We start from the raw sequence: 22,284 nt of genomic DNA, 5'->3' as shown, positions 1-22,284 counted from the left end.
GCTCGTGGCCAAGGCAGTGAAAATTACAATCCAGAATAGCGCGGTAGTGGTTGCGCTGAGCAGGATAGCACGCTTTTATGTATCTCTATTCTTTTTAGCGTACTGATCCAAACATATCATATCTATATGCTTTTGGAATCAGGGACCGACAAGGAATAAGATGAAATTGTTTCTAAATCGTTTTCGGACAATAATTAATTTTAATCATAATTTTCATATGTTTATTTTCAGAGCTTGTTTGTAATCCAAATATAACATATGTATATGTTTTTGGAATCAGAAAATGACGAAGAGTAAGATGAAATTGTTTTTGGATCGTTTAAAAAAAAGTGTAATTACAAGTTTCTGATTTTTAACAACCAAATTCATTAATTATTGTGTAAGCCACCAAGCTGAAATGCAATACCAAAGTCCGGCTTTCGTCGAAGTATGCTTTGCCAAAATGTCAATCAATTTGATTGAAAAATTAGGGTGTGACAATGCCGCCTCAACTTTCAATTAAAAAAACCCAGAAATGACGTCATCAAAGACATTTATCGCAAAAAATCAAAAAACAATCCGGGATATCATTCCCAGGAACTCTCATGTCAAATTTCATAAAGATCGGTCCAGTAGTTTAATCTGAATCGCTCCACACACACACACACACACACACACACACACACACACACACACACACACACACACAGACACACACACACACACACACACACACACACACACACACACACACACACACACACATACACCACGACCCTCGTCTCGATTCCCCCTCTATGTTAAAACATTTAGTCAAAACTTGACTAAATGTAAAGAGAGAAAAATATATCCCAGACGGATTTGTTTTAGTAATAGAAGGTTTTTTTCTCCAAAAACCATCGAACGACACATGCTTTTTCAAGATTGTATTTTCCAATTTATAGTTTTGTAATGTGAATACTATATGTACAGCTCTTATCCATGTAAGAGATCCTCATACGAGTTTACATGTACAGTAAAGTAGTACATTTAAATTTCCATTTCAAGGTCCTGAAAATCTAGAAATAATATAAATCGTTCAGATACAGAGGGCTTTGTACCCTTGCTCCATGCTAGGGACACAGCCCCCAAATCCTATGTTTGCCTCCAAAAAGCGCCGCCGGTAACTCCCCCCCCCCCCCCCCCCAAACTCCTACCCCTGATTTGTTTCCCTCTGTTTTTAGTATTCATCTCTTTTTTTGTCATGCCGAAAAAGAGGTATGTATGTGAGGTGCTTTTTGATTGTTGAACCAAATAAAACACAACCAGCGAAACATGTATTAAATGGCCTATACCTCCTCCGAATTTATATTTATACCACGCCATACGCTTATAAGCGTAAGTATTCGAGTATTCTAAGTATTACTCATTTTCTGCCGGTGGACATATGGTTTAAATTACACTAAAACAGTTTTTTCCTGCCATGTGCTGAATGTCATATCGAGAGGACAATTATTAACAGCTATCGTGTTTTTAGCTCAGCAAAACGACCCAATATTTGGCGAAACAGTCATCCTGGCAAGGAGTCTAAGGCCAGTCACACTGTACTTGTTTGGGTTTTGTTGACAATAGCGTTTATATTGCCATTCCGCCGTGACAGCTCCCCAATTTGTTTTATTGTAGACTTTCCTGAATCGTGACTACGGATAATTTCTTGATGCTGCGAGAACAAGGATTATGTCAGAATAAAGTCAACGACTAATTGTTTCAGAATCGCAACTTTGTTTCAACATTGCATACAACGGATGATGTTTGAGGAAAAGGCAGTGTTCTGCCTGCTAGAATGCAGTTATAAGAGTGGTTGAAGTTAAGTTGCCTTTCCAAGAACCGGATTATTACCGGAACGTATTTCATGTACGGTAACAATTCATGTGTTGCAAATGCATCTTCTTTCGACATGTTACATAAAAGCATTCCTTGACCAGGAATGCGTGTACTCCATCCACGGTGATTAAACCAAAGCGAAGTATATGTGTTGTTGAATATATACTCCCCATCCTTACTGTTCCGTAGCAATAGGGCCCGATCAATTAAATATGTGTTTGTGTGAGGCAATCAACATAACAACCTTCGAATACTTCCACCCCGACGCACACATGACTATTAGAAGAGTCACATGGCTATATTTGCATTCAATAGGCTATTGTCAAATGCTTACCCGAACAAAAACATTTTTATTATGAAGGTACGTGCTTGAATATGAGTCTGTAAAATGAAAATTCGATGAACATGCTACTTCATTTCGATCCTTGACATGTATATTGCTCTTGTGTGACCAGACAACACCCCCACTACTGCGGTGGCAGTTGCCCTCTCTCTGATCTTACTCGTCCTGATTATATTTGCTGTGCTGTACATCTACTGGAGACGTCACAAGGACAAGTAAGTACAAAGTAATTAATGTTTTGATGCATACAACGTGTAGTTGTGTCTCAATAATTAAATATGAAGATGTACAGTCATTTGTAATGTCCTCCCTATAGGCCTGGCTTCTTTCGTGTTAGCGCAATTATGTCTTCGTTTTCTTGTTCTTCTTTTTCTTGTTGTTGTTGTTGTTGTTGTTGCTATTGCTATTGTTCTTGATCTTGTTCTTGTTCTTGTTGTTGTTGTTGTTGTTGTTGTTGTTGTTGTTGTTGTTGTTGTCGTCGTCGTCGTTGTTGTTGTTGTTGCTGTTGTTGTTGTTGTTGTTGTTCTTCTTCTTCTTCTTCTTCTTCTTCTTCTTCTTCTTGTGTTTGTTTGTGCAAAGTGTATAAACACTACCATGCATATGTTTTACGCACATAAGTATATTTTAGGGCATGTGCTTGTGTCGTTTACGCACATACTATACAATTAAAATGTAACGTAAACGTAACTCTTGAACGTATTTGTTCAAACCTTTCCTTGGGATTCAAGATGCAAGTGACCTATCACGTTGCGCAATAGCGGTAGAGTCTTAAATAGTAGAAATGTGCAATGCCACCTGTTATTGAAAAATATGCCCGAAATGTATTACAATATATGTGTGTGTGTGTGTGAGTGTGTGTGTGTGTGTGTGTGTGGGTGTGTGTGTGTGTGTGTGTGTGTGTGTATGTGTGTGTGTGTTTGTGTGTGTGTGTGTGTGTGTGTTCATGTGGGTGTGTTTTTGTGTGTTATTGTGTGTGTGTGTGTGTGTGTGTGTATATATATATATATATATGTGTGTGTGTGTGTGTGTGTGTGTGTGTGTGTGTGTGTGAGTGCGTGTGTGTGTGTGTGTAAAACAGGAACCCTGAAGAGGGTGGTGAAGCAGTTCCATTGCTTCCAAAAGACACAAAGGTAATGTTCGCTGTTTATCCTACCTTTCATGTAGAACATATTTTTTTTTTAAGCAGAAGACTTGGCCTCTTGGTACCGAATGAAAGTGAGACTGTAAACCTAGAAACAAACAAAAGGATCCCTTGTTATAAAACATTATGCGACAAAACCAGGAATAAGGACAGTACAGGGACGTTAAAGAATATGACGACGTCGACGATGGCACCAACAATAAAGCAGGAACAACTACAACAACAACAACAACAACAACAACAACAACAACAACAACAACAACAACAACAACAACAACAACAACACAGTGTTATTTTTAAGCTTGCTATATGCTAACGCCATTCTGGACGGCTATAAATATTCGGTAGTTTAAAGGCACGGTGAACCTCCCGTAAACCATCACAGTTACTGTCAGGCTTTTATACACAGTACAAACACCCTTCCATTTAAACGCTCACCGAACGGGAACATCCTAGGTGCCCTACGTAAAGTGCGAGCAATGTTCAAAGAATTAATTGTGCTGATTGTCTCCTTACACAATCGGACCGTGGTGCGTTCTGGGGTTAGACCTAACTTTTAAAATATAAATAATAAATTGACAGCTTGTTACACAAACATACTTAAATCATAAAAGAATTATTTTTTTCATCAAGACACGATCAGTACAATTCAAAGTTTTGAAAGTTTGAAAAAAGAAAAGCCCGGAAGCAGGGTCACGCAAGGTCGTGGTTCTCGAAGCAGACGACGGTTTATGCCTATCGCCAGTTCCACTAAACAGTCAAAAGCCATTGCTAGAGTTCTTGTGAACCACAGCCGTCTGTTTCGTGCATAGTCAGAGGTACATAATAACGTGCTATTGCAGATAAGCTCACAGCGAAATACAAACTGATGACAACATTGTGAAAAAGGGAAACTGGATCACACGGGGTCACGATGGCTCAGGGGTAAGATAAACCACACACAAATAAATTATTAGTAAAATGCTCGCTCTTTACGGAGGGCACCTAGGATGTTCTCAAGCAGTGAATGTTTACATGAAAGGGTGTTTGTACTGTGTGTAAAAGCCTAACAGTATTTATGATGGTTTAAGGGAGGTTTAATGTGCCTTTAAAATTGAGCAGAACGGATTAGCTTTTGTTTGCTTTTGATGAAACATGTTATTGCGAGCAATCGCTTGCACGTATGCATCATTGGAAAGCCCGAACAAAAAGTGTTGCTTCGTTGGTTTTAGATACAAGAGCGTTTGAAAGGCTTTGAGCTGTCCACGGAAGACTTGAAGGATTTGATGAACTTACTGGATCAAGAAATGAAAAAAGGACTGGATGAATCCACAAAATCTCAGGCAGATGTAAAGATGTATTCAGCTCTCTGCCCCATGCCAGTGGGATCAGGTGGGTTGATTAAAGTGAATTCAGTATTACACTAACAATTTACTAAGACAGGAGCAGATTGCTGAATGTCCAAACTGTACATTGACGTCTAATTGCAGGGATTGGGGTTTTTTGTTTTTTTTTCTTTCTTCTTTTTAACTCCAACATAGAGGTATATTACACTCACGAGACATGGACATTTTCTCTTTACAATGGAAGTATTCCTTATATTTACAAATCAAATTTTCTACTTAATATTTGAAACTAAAAAATTACAAACACTGATCCCCGACAAGTTATCTTTCTAAATTTACTAACACACATTTTACCAATTAATATTACGTGATTTACAAAATTTCTCATCTTTTTACAACAACTTGTGTCTTGATAGCCAAATATTATATCCTGCATCTCAAACTTAATCCTTAATCCAACCTTTTCCTCTATCCAATTTTCTATCTTCGTCCAAAACAACTTTACCGGTATACACTCATAAAAAAAATGTTCAACAAAATCAACATCTGTACTACATATACAACATCTGTTATTCTCCCTGACTTGCATTTTACATAATAAAATATATGTTGGATATATGTATAATTTTCCATTGCAATTCTCTTAACCTCACTTCTTTAGAAACATTGCAGGGATTGTAATTTTGTTGATCCTGCTATATTAAAAGCTGTTATCATTTGGTTTTTTCTGGTAATAGGCTGACATTGTATGTTATTGTCTGTTTTGTCTTATTGGGTCAAAGGGAATCCGGGACTAATTCCATACACAATTTATTCTGCGAGAAAGGCCGGTGTGTAAAGATTTGTTTGCCAAGGGTGCTGAATAAATTTGCTTCTAACTGGTGACACCCTTACTAGAGGACTTTAATTTGAATATGGTAATATAGTACGTATACAAACTGACAGGTTTGGCAGTATGTCTGTTTGTAATGCTGAAAAAATTACGGAAAACCCAAAAGGAACTTTCTTTTAAAACTATAGTTATGCATAAATAATGCTTCTGAAGATTACAGTGGATGAGCAAAAAGGCATTTTGACGAAATAGTGGCATATTCTTCCGCTTTGATATTTCTATTTCAGTTGAGAGTAGTATCTTGCATACTGCTACAATTGGTGAACATACTCAGTCCACCGGCAATGGACTCAATTTCCTTGTTTTGTCAGGACACATTACACAGTATGATCACCTTTGGTAATTTTTTGACGAAACTCTGGATCATGTCGCTCTTGCTTTGCATCATGCGGGCGTGTTTTCACAAAATTGGCTAAACAAAAGTCTGCTTCCTAACGGAGTATAATGTCATAGGCTGTAACTACAACCTTTCATTTTATAATTGCTTCATTTGAAATTTTAAAAAAACACACAATAAAGGTAAATTGTTGAAACGTTTGTCATTGACAAAACAATACATTCACAGATATTTCGACCCAACGGTATTTTAAGTGAACAGACAAACAAAATATTCACACAAAACTTATCTTGATAGTTCTATCAGGTTACGTTCACTCGTCAGGAAGCCGAGCGAATGAATGTATTGTTTTGTCAACAACAAACGTTCCAACAACCTACCTTCCTTGTTTTTTTATTCTGAATTTTGGAACGTTGGCAGTCTCTTTGTTTTAGGATTTGCTTCGTTTGAAGTTTTCAAAAAAAACATAAGTTGTCAATACCTTGTTTTTTGTGCAGACAAAGACAATAAATGTCTGGAAAAGCCAAAAGGAGATGATTCACAAATCGAACATGTTATACATAACATTTAAATTGGTATATACTATGCCGTGACAACTACGTAGGTTATAAACATATAAAAATTGTTTGAAATGGGAGGCAACAATTTCAATTTTGTTTTTCGACAGACAATTAAGTATACGATTAAGTCAAACAAAATAATTATAACATTTGTTCACACGGACTTAAGGATGCATGCCGTGTTTATGCATTCAAACATCATCATCATCAAGCCCCTGACTGGGACAGTCGTCGGGGGGACATGAGGAATGAGGAGGCAGAGACCCTTCTCCGTGCATTTCTGTCGGGGACTGTCACCAGTATATACGTAGGAAGCTGAGCTAGGTCAAATCCTTAATGTTGTCTGACCAACTCTTGCGTTGTCTTCCTCGTCTGCGTCCTCCACCGACAGTGCCCTGCAGTATTGTTTTGGAGAGGCTGTCATGCCTTGTGACACTGGCCGAACCACATCAGTTTCCGTCGCTTGAAGGTTGCCAGCAGGGGTTCTTGGGGGCACGCGATGATCTTGACCAGGTTTCGAACGTAGTCGTTGGTTTTGGGCTCTGCGTAGGGTATTCGGAGCAGTTTCCTCAGGCTCTTGGTTTCAAATACCTACCTGGATTCAACGTTAGTCATTGGCCATCAGTGTCCACGTCTCGCAGCCGTATAGTAAGATGGAAATGACTAGCGACTACAAGAGCTTCAATTTTGTTTGGAAATTGATGTTGCTTTTTCACACCCTGTTTAATCTGGCCATCGCTAAGTGGCTGTGGCGATCCGCATGTGCATTTTTGCCGTGCTGGTGCCGCCTTTCGACAGGGTGGCTCCCAGATACTTGAAGCTCGACACTTCTTCCAGTGGTTCTCCGTTCATGGTGATGTTGGTGGTGGCACGGGGGATTTGTGTGCTGTTAACCATGAATTTGGACTTTTCTGCACTGACTTCCATCCCGTATTCACTTGCTCTTGCAGTGAGTCTGTTCGTGAGGTGCTGGAGCTCGGCGTCACTAGCTCCCATGAGGTCAATGTCGTCTGCGAACTGAAGGTTGCATATTGGCCTTCCACCAATAGATTATGGTGGTGTGGTGGTCTTAGAGGGTTTCCTGCATGATCCTTTCTGGAAACAGGTTAAATAGGACTGGGTAAAGTAGACATCCCTGTCCGACACCGACTGTTGTCTTGAAAAAGTCTCCTGTTTGGTTGTTTAGGTGCTCACTACGCTGCTGGAATGGTGCATTCAAACAATCTGTCATTAAAAGTATGTCACTTGGTTAACTCGCTAAAAAGCAGTACTAGTTTAGGACTTTGGGGAAGGAATACGTGTGTATCTTTACGTGATAAGTTATATTCCTACTTTGATTTCTAATTACCAGATTTTTATATTTTAGTCAAGTTTTGACTAAATGAGTTAACATACACAGGGAATCGAGACGAGGGTGATGGTGTGCGTGTGTCTGTTTGTGTCTGTGAGTGTATGTGCAGAGCAATTCAGAGAAAACTACTAGACTGATATTCATTAACATTATATGAGAGTTCTTGAGAATGATATCTCAAGACTGTTCTATCATTCTTTTGATAAATATTTTTGATTACGTCATTTCCAGCTTTTCGTGAAAGTTTAGGCGGCATTGTCACACCCTAATGTTTCGTTATAATCGATTGAAATGTTGGTCACGCAATATTCGATGAACCCCGGCATATGGGATTGCTTGAAAGTTTATCAACTAGTTAAGGAACATTGTCATTGTATATCTGAACATTCTGATTAAAACTAACATTTTAGTAATCGATCCCAAAATGTCATAGATTTCATCTTATTCTTTATCTTGTCCTGATAACAACAAACAACAAATAAAGATATGTTATGTTTGAATGTAAAACACGCTTAGAAAGTGGATAAGAATTAATCGATAAAAGCATGCTTTGCTGTGAACCGCTATGGGTTGCTGCTCAATACTGACATGTCACTGACTTTCTGCACGTGCTTTCCTAATGCGCTATGCTTACTGTGATATGTTGACATGTCACTTTATGCACGCTAATTTCGTGCACGTGTTCAGCGCTTCCATCCTGGCATATGACCGCGAAGGACAAAGCTATAATGTGTTGGTGGAAAAAGCTGCAGTTACTTAATTTCAGTTCTGTGAGTTCGACATTCGACAGATTAAATTAATGTAATAATTTCGCTTCATGAGACTTGTTTTTTTTTATAATCCACTTAAGCTAGATTCGCTGACACTTTGGTGATGTCTCTGACATAAAACAAGAGCCGTCTTTTTCTTCTTTTGGTCCATGATGTTTGCGGTTCTCACCTCTAATCTACACAGAATGAGTTACAATCTAAACACACCTTTATTGAATTACAGATGCTAAACACTGACAAAACGTCGTGTGACTTCATGTATCCAACAATAATAGGAATCGTCAAGATTCACAACATGTTGTCACAGTAGAATACAAAGACAACAAACGAAGTAATCTGAGGGACAAGCATGGTCTTGATGTGCTCTCTTCCTTTTACACACAATTTGAGATGTGGGGTAAGAACCCATCAGTTTCATGACATGTTCACTTTTCGTCATTGCAGGTGCTGTTGATTTTGTAATTGTGGACTTTGGAAGTACTTGTGTCAAGGTGTCCGAAGTGAAGCTACGGAGCAATGTACATGTCACTTCTAAGACGTACCTGTTCGACACTGTCCCTGATATTAAGGAGGCTACATGCGAGCAGGTAATTAGATCAGTAATGGCACTGTGGCGAATAGTTACACCAAAATAACATGTTGTGTTATATAGGACAAGTAATCGGATATGTTGGTGTGTGTTATTTATGTAACCAACAAGAATATGTTCAAGTAGAACATTAATTAAAGAGGAATGTTTTGGGTAGATTAGGATGCAGTATGGTCACATCGAATCTTGTCAAGTTGATATAAGATTGTACAGGACATACTATTATATTACTGCCTTAGTAGTCAGTTATTCAATCAGCTTTGTCACAGTACTTAAACAAGCGAACAGATCCAGCAACAATGTACGTGGTTAGGCATCAGAAAGACAAAACATACTGCATGGCTTGCTGTGTCGTACCAGATTTACACAAGGTATTTGTGCTAACATTGACATGCAGCAAAAGCGAGCTGTCCAATATTTTAAAACGCAACGCGTGTAAATCTTGTATGACACAGCAAGCCATGTAGTATTATGTTTATCCTACACACTGCACTTGCGAGGTTTTAGTTCAAAACGTCCGGTAGTCGAGGAGCCCAAATTGAATAGGCCCGAACCTCGATTGCTTTCAAAGCTTTGGGAATACTTGAGGTCAAGGCAAAAAGACAACACTCCAGAAAGTATAACATGCCAATTGTACACCCAAGTAAAAGTTTCGTAATGTTTGTGACATTTCACAAGCCAAGCTTCGTACGAAACTGTTATTCCTCTGACGCAATTTTGTTTAAAGACCCATGCTCTCATTTTCATATTGTCAGCTAACATACCAATATTTTTTCTTCTTCTCATTATATCATTGGAGACGCAGCTTGTAACCTCTTATATATTGACCTAAGGAACATAAGTATGAGTAAGTTTTGTTCTTAATGTGTATTGTTGTTGATGTTTTTTACTTACATTTTGGTGGAAATCAACAAATCAAAAATATATGAGGTAATCGTTATATAACATAAAGCATTTAACTTTAAAGTCACCAACCCTTTACTTCTATCACAATAAGGAACCATGGCTCATTTCTTTGTGTTAGATATTTCATCAAATCGCGACAGCCATCGACAAGTTTCGTGAGGCAACCGACATGTCTGCTAAAACACTGAAGGTTGTGCTCATCTTCCATTTCCCCTGCAACCACACGACCATCAACAAAGCAAGTCTTGCCAAGTGGACCAAAGAATTCTGCTGTGAAGGGGTTGTAGGCCAGGATCTCAATGAATTGCTCCAGAAGAATATGCAGACTAGAGCGGTAATACATACGGTGTTCATGTTACTTGTTCAAGCTAACACACATGAAATACACTTACACTTTCACTTATTGCATGATCACGCACGCACGCATACGTACGCACGCGCATACGCACGCACACACACACACACACACACACACACACAAACACACACACACACACACACACACACCAGGGGCTGACGAGGGGGGGGTGGCACAGGGGGCACGTGCCCCCCCCCCCCCGACAAAAAAAAATGTGGAAAGCTGATTCTATGACCATTTCTAAGTTCAAATGGCACCAGATGGCACCATTATGCTTCTTTGGGCCCAACAATTGTCCGGGGGGGCATGCCCCCGGAATCCCCCTTGCAAATTCGGGCGCTTCGCGCCCATCACATTCATTTTCAATTCAAAGTACACCCCCCTTGCAAAGCAACTGATCCGCCCCTGCACACACACACACACACACACACACACACACACACACACACACACACACACACACACACACACACACACACACACACACACACACAAATAGGTGCACGCGCACACATGGCCTCTCGCACTCACTCACTCTCTCTCTCTGTCTTTCTCTGTCTCTCTCTCTCTGTCTCTCTCTCTCTCTCTCATTCTCTCTCTCTATCTCTCTCTCTCTCTATCTATCTCTCTATCTCTCTCTCTCTCTCTCTCTCTCTCTCTCTCTCTCTCTCTCTCTCTCTCTGACCCATACCAGTCAGGTTTTAGAGAAAATCATTCGTGCCACACAGCATTAACAAACCTTCTTGAAAGTTGGCTTAGTAGCATTAATAATAATCAACTCTGTGGTGTCTTATTCGTCGATTTTGCTAAAGCTTTCGACGTTATTAATCATGAATTACTATTAAGAAAATTAGTTGAATATAGAATGTCACCCCAAACCTTATGCCTGCTCTCCTCTTTCTTAGCCGGGCGAGAGCAGTCTGTCTGCGTTAATTCAACCGTATCCAGCAAAAAACCTGTGTTATACGGGGTTTTCTAGGGTTCTGTCCTTGGACCACTACTCTTTTCCCTGTATATTAATGATCTTCCTCTTAGTATTAATGATGACTGCGAACTCTTTGCTGACGATACGACCCTACACACTACTGATAAAAAATTAGACAAAGTTTATTCATCGTTGCAGAACAGTGTAGATGATCTCATTCATTGGACGGAGTATAACCACATGAGTCTTCACCCTAAAAAGACCAAATACATGTTAATAACAACAAGACAAAAGAGACAAAACATACGAAACAATCCTCATTCCATATTCATTGGTAACGACGCAATAGAGGAGGTTGGAGATCATAAAGTTTTGGGAGTAAATATCGATACTAATTTGTCTTGGGCCCATCATGTTCGGTCGGTATGTAAAACAATGTCGAGAAAAATATATCAGTTAAATAGAATTAAACACTTTCTTGATCAGCACTCAAGGTTATTATACTTTAACGCATATATACAAACCATCACAGATTATTGCTCAACCATCTGGGACTCTGCCAGTGCTAATATTTTAAGGGGACACCCCGAAGCGTCCCGGTACCAAAGCGTCCCGGTACCGAAGCGTCCCGGTACCAAAGCGTCCTGGTACCGAAGCGTCCCGGTACCAAAGCGTCCCGGTACCAAAGGGTCCCGGTACCGAAGCGTCCCACTATAACGCGTCACAGGACTTAGAATTTTTTTTTTTTTTTAAACCTTGACCAAGGGCGGATCAATTCACTTTGGAGGGGGGGGTTACAAAATGACTGCGAAGCTACAAGTTGACGGTGCCGAAGGCGCCTAAGCCTCTAGGGGGGTCCGGGGGTATGCCCCCCCTGAAATTTTTTTATCCAAAGAAGCAAAATAGAGCTATCTGGTGCATCCTGAGCCAATAAATTACCTCTTTTTTTGGGGGTGGGGTGGGGGGGGGGGGTTACGTAACCCGTGTAACCCCCCCCAGATCCGCCCTTGTTGACCTTGATTTGACCTTGACTTGACTAACCATATTTATTTTTTTTAAATTTAATCTTGACCTTGACTTCACTGATTTTTTTAATTTTGCACAGACCTTGATTTGCTTTCGGTAAAAAAAAATCACTTTTTGTCCAACTTTTCCCCAACTTTACTTTAGATCTGTACTCACAACACACCAATTTGGAAATACTGTACCCGTGTGGACAAGTTCGGGGGAAAAGTCCGTTGGCTTCCGTTCACAAGAGGGATATGTCTGTTATCACACACGCTTTCTGGCTTCACTAAGCGTGAGCGTCGGAAAAAGTCTTTTCAGTTCTGCCTCCGACTTTTAAATTGTATCATTTGGGTTAATTTGGGTTTGTTTGGGTTCATTTGGGTAATAAAGAACGCTCGCGCTGGACCCGAGTACTCTTCAGACTGGCTCGCTCCCCCAGTATGAAAGTGTTTGTCTTGTGCACGTTTAAGACCAAGTGATTGCTCTGTGTGAATTACAGGCATTCCCTTTGCTATATAATACATTGGCATGCGAGCCGAGGATGTGCGTGGTGACTGGTACCGGGACGCTTCGGCACCGGGACGCTTCGGTACCGGGACGCTTCGTGCCCTACTGCGCGGGAGCGTCCCGAAGCGTCCCGGTACCAAAGCGTCCCGGTACCCCTGTGACGCGTTATAGTGGGACGCTTCGGTACCGGGACGCTTCGGCACCGGGACGCTTCGGTACCAGGACGCTTCGGTACCGGGACGCTTCGTGATGTACCCTATTTTAAAACCATTGTTTAGTTTACATAGGCGAGCGCTGAAACTAATTTTGCTGAAACAATCCAGTCTTGTATTTGATGATTATAAGAAACTTAAGATTCTCCCATTAAAAGAAAGATTTAAATTAAATGAAGGCGTGCTCCTTCACAAAATACTTTCCGGCCGTGCACCACGAACTTTCGTCGCAAACTTTAAAGTCAAACCAAACCGAAAGTTTAACGTCCCAATTCCAAGGATAGATCTCTTCAAGTCAAGCTTAGCCTATTCTGGTAGCGTCCTGTGGAATTCTCTCCCGGAATTTGTGAGAGTCCCAATGAGTCTCAATACTTTCAAAAAACACCTTTCATTGTATTTAATGTTAAATTACGAAAAATCACAGTGATGGAAGACTTCGTTTAGTTATATTTTCATTTGTCCAAAGCATCAGTGTTCATTATATCCACACAAAAACACTCAAAGCTTTAATAACACATTTACTCATGCATGTGTATTTAGCATTGTTTTCACTACGTTACATATACGACGCTTTATATTTGTGTATAATATGTAATGTGTAAATATTCATATGTTGTTGTTTTTTCTATCTTTTTTTTCTACGTTAATATCCGTGTAAATATGTGATTAGATTAGTCCCCTCTCTGGGCGAGGGCTGGTTGAAAAAAAGCTCGTTGTATTGCTTATGCCACAACCCTCGAAAAATAAAATTTGATTTGATTTGATTTGATTTGATCTCTCTCTTCCTCTCTCGTTATGCACACGCAGAACTATTATTGTGTTACTTTTTGTTTAAGAAAGTGCTGTTTCTTTTTTTGTTTCCCACAAGCAGGATTTAAGGCTTGAGGTTGTGGCCATTTCCAACAACGTTGTGAATACGCTGATGACAATTGTTCACCAAAATAGAAAATGCCAAATAGGTCTTCATATTGGACACGGATTTAATGCCTGTTATGTCAATGAACGTGATGAAGGGACTGAAGACTACGAGTCATGTGAGGTAAGGACTTGCGTTATTGAAAGGGGGGGGGGGGGGGATTTTGTAAGGCTGCATATGATTTTCAAAGTGAACATGTCTGCAGAGAGGTCTGAGGTCAGAAATAACAAATACAATATTGCTTAACGAGCTTATTGCTGATTTCGAAACTATATTCACTGAACCTTACGAGTGATTTTGTAAGATTGTGTTGCGGAAATATAAACACATCTGCCTTGACAAAGAGTGATTGAAAACACATATCGAACTCCAACACACCACGCCACAACTCACACACACACACGCGCGCACACACACACACACACACACACACACACACCCACACACACACACACACGCACACACACACATACACACACACACACACGCACGCACACACACACACACACACACACACACACACACACACACATGTATACACACACACACATTCACACAATCACACACACAGATGCATACACACACCCGCACACACACACACACACACACACAAATACACACACACACACACATATATATATATATATATACACCACAATCGCAAAAACACACACCCACACACACACACACACACACACACACACACACACACACACACACACACATAGTACTTTGGCGGTACTTAGAAAAAAGACACCATTTGACTTTTGAAATATTTTCATGCATAAATCACAAATATGAAATTAAACAGGTAAAGGCGATTCAGTTTTGTTTAAACTTTGTGAGATTCAAGGTGATGTATTTGCATTACTAGATGTCTTATTATGAGTTATTTCTAAAATGCTGATGTTTGTTTGTTTGTTTGTTTTGCTTAACGCCCAGCTGACCACGAAGGGCCATATCAGGGCGGTGCTGCTTTGACATATAATGTGCGCCACACACAAGACAGAAGTTAAAATGCTGACTGTTATTAGAGGATAACAGACATGTTGAGAAAAAAACATATCAAGCATGGGCCTTCAGTCACCGGGTGAATCGCGAGACAGAGTATTTTCATCGACCGGATTGTGTCCGGGGTCTACATGAATATGCTCACCAAATTTGAAGCAGATCCATCGAGAACTTTGGCCGTGCATCGCGAACACACGGACACATGGACACACGGACACACGGACACACACAAGCCGTATATAGTTATAGATAATGGTTTTATTACCGTCTATTTCGACCAAAAGAAATTTCGAAGCGACCCCTCAAATTAGACAGAACAGGCGAAATGGGAACTGGGTCGCTCCTATCTAATTATGTCTGTCAGTCAAAGCATTCTGGTGACCTGGGTCAGCCAATCACTGTGACTCGCTTGACGTGATGAATATTCACAGGTAAAATGCGTTAACACAACAATCTCACAAGATAAACCATGTTGAACATGCGTTTCGGTTCCTTCGCTTTTTCTTGTTGAACAGAGAGCGACAGATTTAGAACCGACTCCAGACGGATGGGAAATGACATAAAGATACATTTGACATAAAGCGAGTGACGCAGTCTCACTTGATTTTTCCAAACTTTTATAATTTAGTGTTCAAGTGAGCGGGTCGGCATTGCACACTCAGAGGGTGGGTGGTGCCTTGCTGTTCCGTAAAGCACCCACAAAACTCGCTTTTCGTTTTTTTGTGGGTTTTTTAGATACAGAGAGGATTATCTGGCAGCATTTGAAGTATCATTCTTTAGAATAAATCACGCTGATATTGTTGATTTAAATGTTTACTTTGTCTTGTTTATTTTCAGCGTGATAAACAGAAAGGGTCCTTGCCTGAACGTTATCACATTTAGAGGGTCACCTAGAATCTGTCCTGATTTGTCAAAAAGCCATATGGAGCACTGCATTGATAATACTATCATTTGTCACAGATCTACAACACAGAGCTTGGAGCACTGGGTGAGAACGGCACCCTGGATCATCTCAGAACTAAACACGACAAAGACCTAGATGCCTCTTCCAGACAACCTGGAAGTCAAATGTGAGTGATATGCCTTTTCAACAAACAAATAATATACCTCGTGCAAATGTAAAATTAGTTAGTAAAAACGCGGTTGCTTATTGAAGAAAGGTAGGTAACAATTCCCATCGAATGAAAACAAGTCAAACTATCAGCAGTGACTGCTAGTAATCTGCCCAATGAAATCCAGAAAAGGAATAAGTTCCCCTCAAACTGTAAACAGATGAATAGGTAATACTGAATGTGTAACTAGCTATGAGAACAACGCCATGGTACCCATAAACACATGCATTACGAAAGTAAATTGCTTTTGGTGTATTTTGCTCTAGTTTTATCCTATTAGATTTTTTCAATCGCCTAGGTTACAGGAGTGCGCAGTTTATGTGAGTAACATTTTGCAAAAGTATGTAACTGTTTAGCTTGGAAAAGATGGTGAGCTGGACGTACTTGGGAAAGGTCGTGACACTGGCTCTGGAGGATTTGAGAAAGGATGAACTGATACTCCACGATGTACATTCCTGGTGTGACCTTTCCAAGCCACCCAGATTAACTGCAGACCATGTTGCAGAAATTGATGGGTGAGTGTGTGACAAAGTGACGCAATTGTCCCCCTTCCAATATACTCTGCTCTAACAGAGTTGTCTGCTGTTCAAAAAAATTATAACAATGTTTGTTTCCAATGACACGGCCAAAACATTAGGACCAGTAGGTCGACAACTTTGGTTTTTAGCTAGGTCATACCTGTTAAGCTGTTATAGATGTAGTAGTTATGTGTTTCTCCCGCGTTGCATGTACACAACTGCAAGAAGAAGGGAGCTATTTGCGATAGGGTCTGGCTGTTGCTGTCTCCTGGTATGCGCTTGCAAAGTTGGAATTCAACATAAGCAGATTTGTTAAGGCCGATAAGGCCATTGATTTAGCCCGAATGCACTTTCATTTGACAGGCTCTGCCTCCAATGGCGATTCACGTTTATACACGTCTGCCCATGTTTACATTCTGTCAAACGTAGATAATGTTTTCACCTCCAATTACCATCATTGACATTGTCATTGTTTTCATCATCACCAGCATCATCGTCATCATCATCATCATCATCATCATCATCATCATCACCCACACCATCATCATTATCATCATCGTCATCATCATCATCATCATCATCATTATCACCGTCATTATCATCATCATCGCCACCACCATCAGTAGCCTCATCATCATTCCATGTGCGCTCCTCCTCCTCGTCATACTATACAGTATTATATTCGTGCTCCTTGATCATCCTCTTCCTCGTATTCCTGCTGATTCTGTTTTGCACATTATATATTCCTCCTTCACCTTTTCTTTATAATCACGAATATTTCATTCCTGCTCCTCGTCCCCCTTCGTCATCATCATCATCATCATCATCATCATCATCATCATCATCATCATCATCATCATCATCATCATCATCATCATCATCAGCTCTTTGGGTGTCCGATCTTGCAGTACACCACAAGGTCTATTTTCAGAGATACGAGTGAAGACTGCAACAAGACAGCACGCATACTGAGGGGAATTGGATTTATAAACCCAACAGAAGAAGATCTCCGGACTGTGAAGTACATCTGTAGACTTGTTGCCGATCGAGCTGCCTCGTTAGCCGCTGCGAGTAAGATATACTGTTCTCTTTGCATTGTATGGAAGCAGGATAGGTAGAATCTGTACTGCGATAGTTGGAGTACTGTAATTGTTGAGATAATGACAAAGGGGGACGTTTGCACTTGCATGCAACAAATGCCATTAACAGTATATTTGTGTTACTTTAATTAAATTGTGTTGCTTTTCAAACACCGGAAATGTGCCTTAATGTGTACACTTTGTAGATGTTAAACTCACCTCTGTGTTCACATCTTTTGAAGACGTAACTGTTGCAGAATAGCTATTTGTGCAATTTGTTTTTAGCTTGATTGGCTGATTTGTGTTTGCAGATACTGTTGAACAACATGTTAGTGAGATTTACCACCCCTTTTTGTCTGAACATTTCTGTGTGCATGAACAAATGTCAGCAAACACAGAGTTATGTCCATGTTTCATGCACATGCCACTGAGGGAATCGAATTTGATCATTTTAGCCAATAAAGCGGCTCCAGCAATAGACATGCTGGCTATCGGAGATGCAAAGGTTCTCTTCAACATTACCTGTTTTGCTAACTGAAATCAAGTTGCATGGTTACAATGTCTCAGTTAAGGGCAGGAGGTACCATCAAATACACCTTTGTTTCTCTTCAAGTCATTTGCCCACAACATTCATGAAACAGAACTGTTTGTGTTAGAATTCGGTATGCGTTTGCTGCAATGTATGTAGAGTAATAGTGCATGATCAAAAACAAAATTTACTTTTAGATTGACTTAGTAAAAATTATTAAATGAAAAATAAGCAAAGCGATGAATCAAAACATGTTAGTTCACGGATGACAAGATATATTCAAAACTATTCATCGGAATGATTTGAACTTTTCCAGATTTGTTTTAGACATTCTGATATATGTTTTTGTCGAGACGATTTTTTCTAGGAAAAACAATTAAAGAGATACACATTTTCCAGTGTTTATAATGTGTTACCCACAGAGTCAACATTGTTATCTCTTTAACGGTTTTTCCTAGAGAAGGTCGTCTCGAATAAAACATTTATCGGACTGTCCAAGAAAATTCCACAAAAGTTCAAATATTTCTGATAAATAGTGTAGACATTATCTGAGCATTCCTGAACTAACCTATTTTTCATTTAATCATTTTTGTTAAGGTTAATCTAAGAGCAATTCTTTGGGGACCATACACTATCATTCTACGTACATTGAAGCAAATGCACACCAACTTTGAACACAAACAGTTCTGTTTTATGAATGTTAATTGTGGTCAAAATTAATGACTTGGAAGAGAAAAAAGGTGTATTTGAAGGTACCTTATGCCCTTAAGTACAGAAATATAACCTCCATACCATGGTTTCCACTTGTAAACATTTCTGGATAATAACTAATCTTTCTTTCTTTATTTGGTGTTTAACGTCGTTTTCAACCGTTATAATAACTAATCAAGTTGCATGGTCACAATATTTCTGGATATTAACCCATCAAGTTGCATGGTAAAATTGTCCCAGTTAAGTAAACAGATATCACCTTCGTACCGTGATTTCCACTAATAAACATCTCTGGATATAAGCCATGGTAATAAATCTGGAGGGTATGCATTGTGGTTTGCACTGCAGAATCAGCAGAAACTCTATTATAGGCAAGACTTGCACAATGTTTCAAGTCCTTTTATTTAAAATATAGACCGTTTTCTGTGCATTACTTTTTGTCATTACGGCTGGATGAAAACATTAAGCAGTTCCTTATGTCGTACTTACCTAAAGCTGTGTATTTTATAGCCTTCAGTCAGACAAAAAAACGCACATCTTTTATGTCTATGACACCTATTTTCTGGATATTGTCAGCATTCTTTGTCTCTTTTAGGTCTAGCGACTCTCATCAACCGCCTGCATCGACCTGATATTGTGGTCGCTGTTGAGGGAGAACTTTGTAAGAAAATGCCACGTTTTTATGAAGTGATGTACAACAAAACACACGAGCTTGTCCGACCAGAGTTCAAAGACAAGGTAAGCGTTTACAATTGAATGCGAAAGTATTGACAACGTTAACATTACTTGTGTTCATTTTGTTTTTGTTTTCCCTTGGAAAGAGCATTATAAAGCAAACAGTGATTTGGCTAATTTCCTCTGGCAGGCACGTATACATTTCACGTGTATTTAAATCCATAATAAGGGATACAATTGAGATATAAACTTATTAATATTTCCTCAACAACCACACACACACACACACGCACACACACACGCACATATGCACACATGCACACACCACCCAACCACCAGCCATACAACAAAACAAACTGCTGAATAAGAATATAGCCATTCGTTGCATAACTGCAGTATAATCAACCGTGTTGCGAGAAAAAAACCAGTTTTTTTGAAACGCTGAAACTAGTTTGTTTTTCAGTTCAGCGTGGTATCGTCCTTCAGTGGAGGCCGTATCGGGACAGCACGCATGGCGCTCGCTGCACTGCAGAAGCAGAACACAGCTGCTGCTGGTACGAGATGAGGACACTACGAAAACGTATACAATGTGTTTATTTTTGGAGGCTTTATGCGGTGACAAGATTTAGAGTTGTCAAGGAGTTACAGTTCTAGACACACATGTGTTGATCATATTTGAACACCATTCTCACAAAATATAAAGTAGTCAATGTGCACTTGGCATGCCTAGCGATCTGTGTTGCGTAACATACGAGGGTTCATGCCAATATGAGTGTTAAAACAAGTGAAGACAACAATTTATGATTTGAAGAAGAAAGCTAAGCACAACGAAAAATACTGAAATTGCAGTTGACATCCAACCCATACACCATTTCTAGATGATTCATAATAGAAAATAAATGTCACTAAAAGCAACATTATCTTACTTTGTGTGAACGTTTACAGGAGAACAAAAGAAAGGTCGCCGTAATCATGAATAGCAACAGCCTTAAGCAGCAGCCCTAAAGTATTATTTAGTTGCAAAATTGACAATGTATCATTGCATCAAGAACAGCACACGCACAAGGAGGCACCAAGAAAGTTGCATTTAAAAAGGTATCTGTTTACCTAAAATTGTCGATATTAGTTTGGTTCCGAAAGACAACAGCATAAACACAACAGAGTGTGTGTCAAACATTGAATGAACAACCACACAAATTGTTAAGCAATAATTGTTACAATACTTGAGAAAAAAAACCATGTCATGTGTTCAACTTCTATGTTTCTGGTTTTTTTTAAACCTGTTTACAACTCAACAATAAGGTAGCAATGCCTACTTACGTTTTTAATTATTTAAAAGAAAACATACACCTTTGTTGCTCAAGAGACCGTGTGTATCGGAATGGTCCAGATAATAACTGGAACGGTGGGAAACAAATCACTTAAATAAAAGAGTGTTGCTGATTTATATGATACTCATATTTTTTTTCATCTTTAAAAACAAAAAATCTAGATTATCATATATAACTATACTAGATGATTACCCGCTTCGCCGGGTACCGGCTTCGCCGGGAAGAAGTAGAGCCGAATACCAGGCTGCGCCTGGGACCCGGCTTCGCCGGGTGTACGCCAGCTTTGCCGGCGCACGAAGGAAAGGAGATAAACGCGCAAAACACTGGAGACCTTCTAAAAATAGTAACGTGCAGTGACCTTCTAAAAATAGTAACGTAGTAACGGGAATATGGATTGACGACACACGGAGGAAGGGAGATAATCGCGGCTGAAAACACTGGAGAAGACAAGGAAGAGTTACTGGCAGTGGATCCCGACAACAAAAACAAAAAACAAAAAAAAATCGGTTCAGCGCGCACAGCGCTGCGCGCTGAGAGCACGTGTTGAAATATCTCATCGATGAGGTTGTGTCCGGGGTGTAGCTGAATACGGTGTCCAAATTTGAAAAAGATCCACCGAGAACTTTGGCCGTGCATCGCGAACAGACAGACAGACAGACAGTCACTAGTCGTATATATATATATATAGAAGTGGTCATTGTCTATGAATTGTTTTTAATGCTTGTATGTTATTTCTTACGAGAAGACTTTTTATATGTAAAATGTAAAATGTTAATGTCTAATGTCTCGACATGTATTTCTCTCTCTCTCGACTGTACACAGAAATAAGAACAGCCTCGCTTTCACCTAGATCCTGCCTAAAAACAATGTTCAGACCTCATGTTCAGACTCGGCGTAATAATACCGAAAGGACTACTTTTTAGCGGTCAAGTTCAGTCGTCCGCATACTCGAAAGTGAAAAAAAGATGAATCGTTTTGCTACAGTATCAGAGGATGAACTGTCGAAGAAGAAAAAGAATCTTGTGCCAACCACTACGCAGAAGACCATCCGAGTTGTCCAGAAGAAGTTCTGAAATACGTCACGTTCCAAATCAAAAGACGACATTCTATTCTCTTACGTCACTATTCTTGGTTTACGGTAACATTCGGCGGCTTTGCTGCGAGTATGCCATAGTCTTGGTTGGCCGAGACCTTGAGGTGGAATGCGAGTGATTAGGTTTGTTGATTTTGCTCGGAGAAGTGGTCCGTGTTCAAGCAAGTTTCTTTCTTCTTTGAAAACAAAAACCCTAAGACCAGTGAATGTCGAGATATATATGTTAATTGGATCTGTGATCCA

The 22,284-nt window shown here is 39.8% G+C and overlaps 1 protein-coding gene across 1 annotated transcript in view; it reads left to right on the top strand.

The window, feature by feature from the left end:
* LOC138972755 (hexokinase type 2-like) overlaps positions 1-21,727 on the top strand; it is a 289,080-nt gene extending 267,353 nt beyond the window's left edge. The window contains exons 5-15 of the mRNA XM_070345427.1: positions 2,298-2,400; positions 3,264-3,315; positions 4,538-4,697; positions 9,006-9,148; positions 10,175-10,390; positions 13,938-14,105; positions 15,954-16,063; positions 16,462-16,620; positions 17,555-17,694; positions 19,538-19,680; positions 20,081-21,727. Of these exons, the coding sequence (XP_070201528.1) occupies positions 2,298-2,400; positions 3,264-3,315; positions 4,538-4,697; positions 9,006-9,148; positions 10,175-10,390; positions 13,938-14,105; positions 15,954-16,063; positions 16,462-16,620; positions 17,555-17,694; positions 19,538-19,680; positions 20,081-20,182 (1,496 nt within the window). The 3' untranslated portion in view covers positions 20,183-21,727. The remainder of the gene's footprint in view (positions 1-2,297; positions 2,401-3,263; positions 3,316-4,537; positions 4,698-9,005; positions 9,149-10,174; positions 10,391-13,937; positions 14,106-15,953; positions 16,064-16,461; positions 16,621-17,554; positions 17,695-19,537; positions 19,681-20,080) is intronic.
* The last annotated feature ends 557 nt before the right edge of the window (positions 21,728-22,284 follow it).

Source organism: Littorina saxatilis, linkage group LG8 (genome assembly GCF_037325665.1).
Source record: "Littorina saxatilis isolate snail1 linkage group LG8, US_GU_Lsax_2.0, whole genome shotgun sequence".
Lineage (NCBI taxonomy): Eukaryota > Metazoa > Mollusca > Gastropoda > Littorinimorpha > Littorinidae > Littorina > Littorina saxatilis.
Note: the sequence above shows the minus strand (reverse complement) of the source record. Positions and strands in the feature narration are given on the sequence as shown.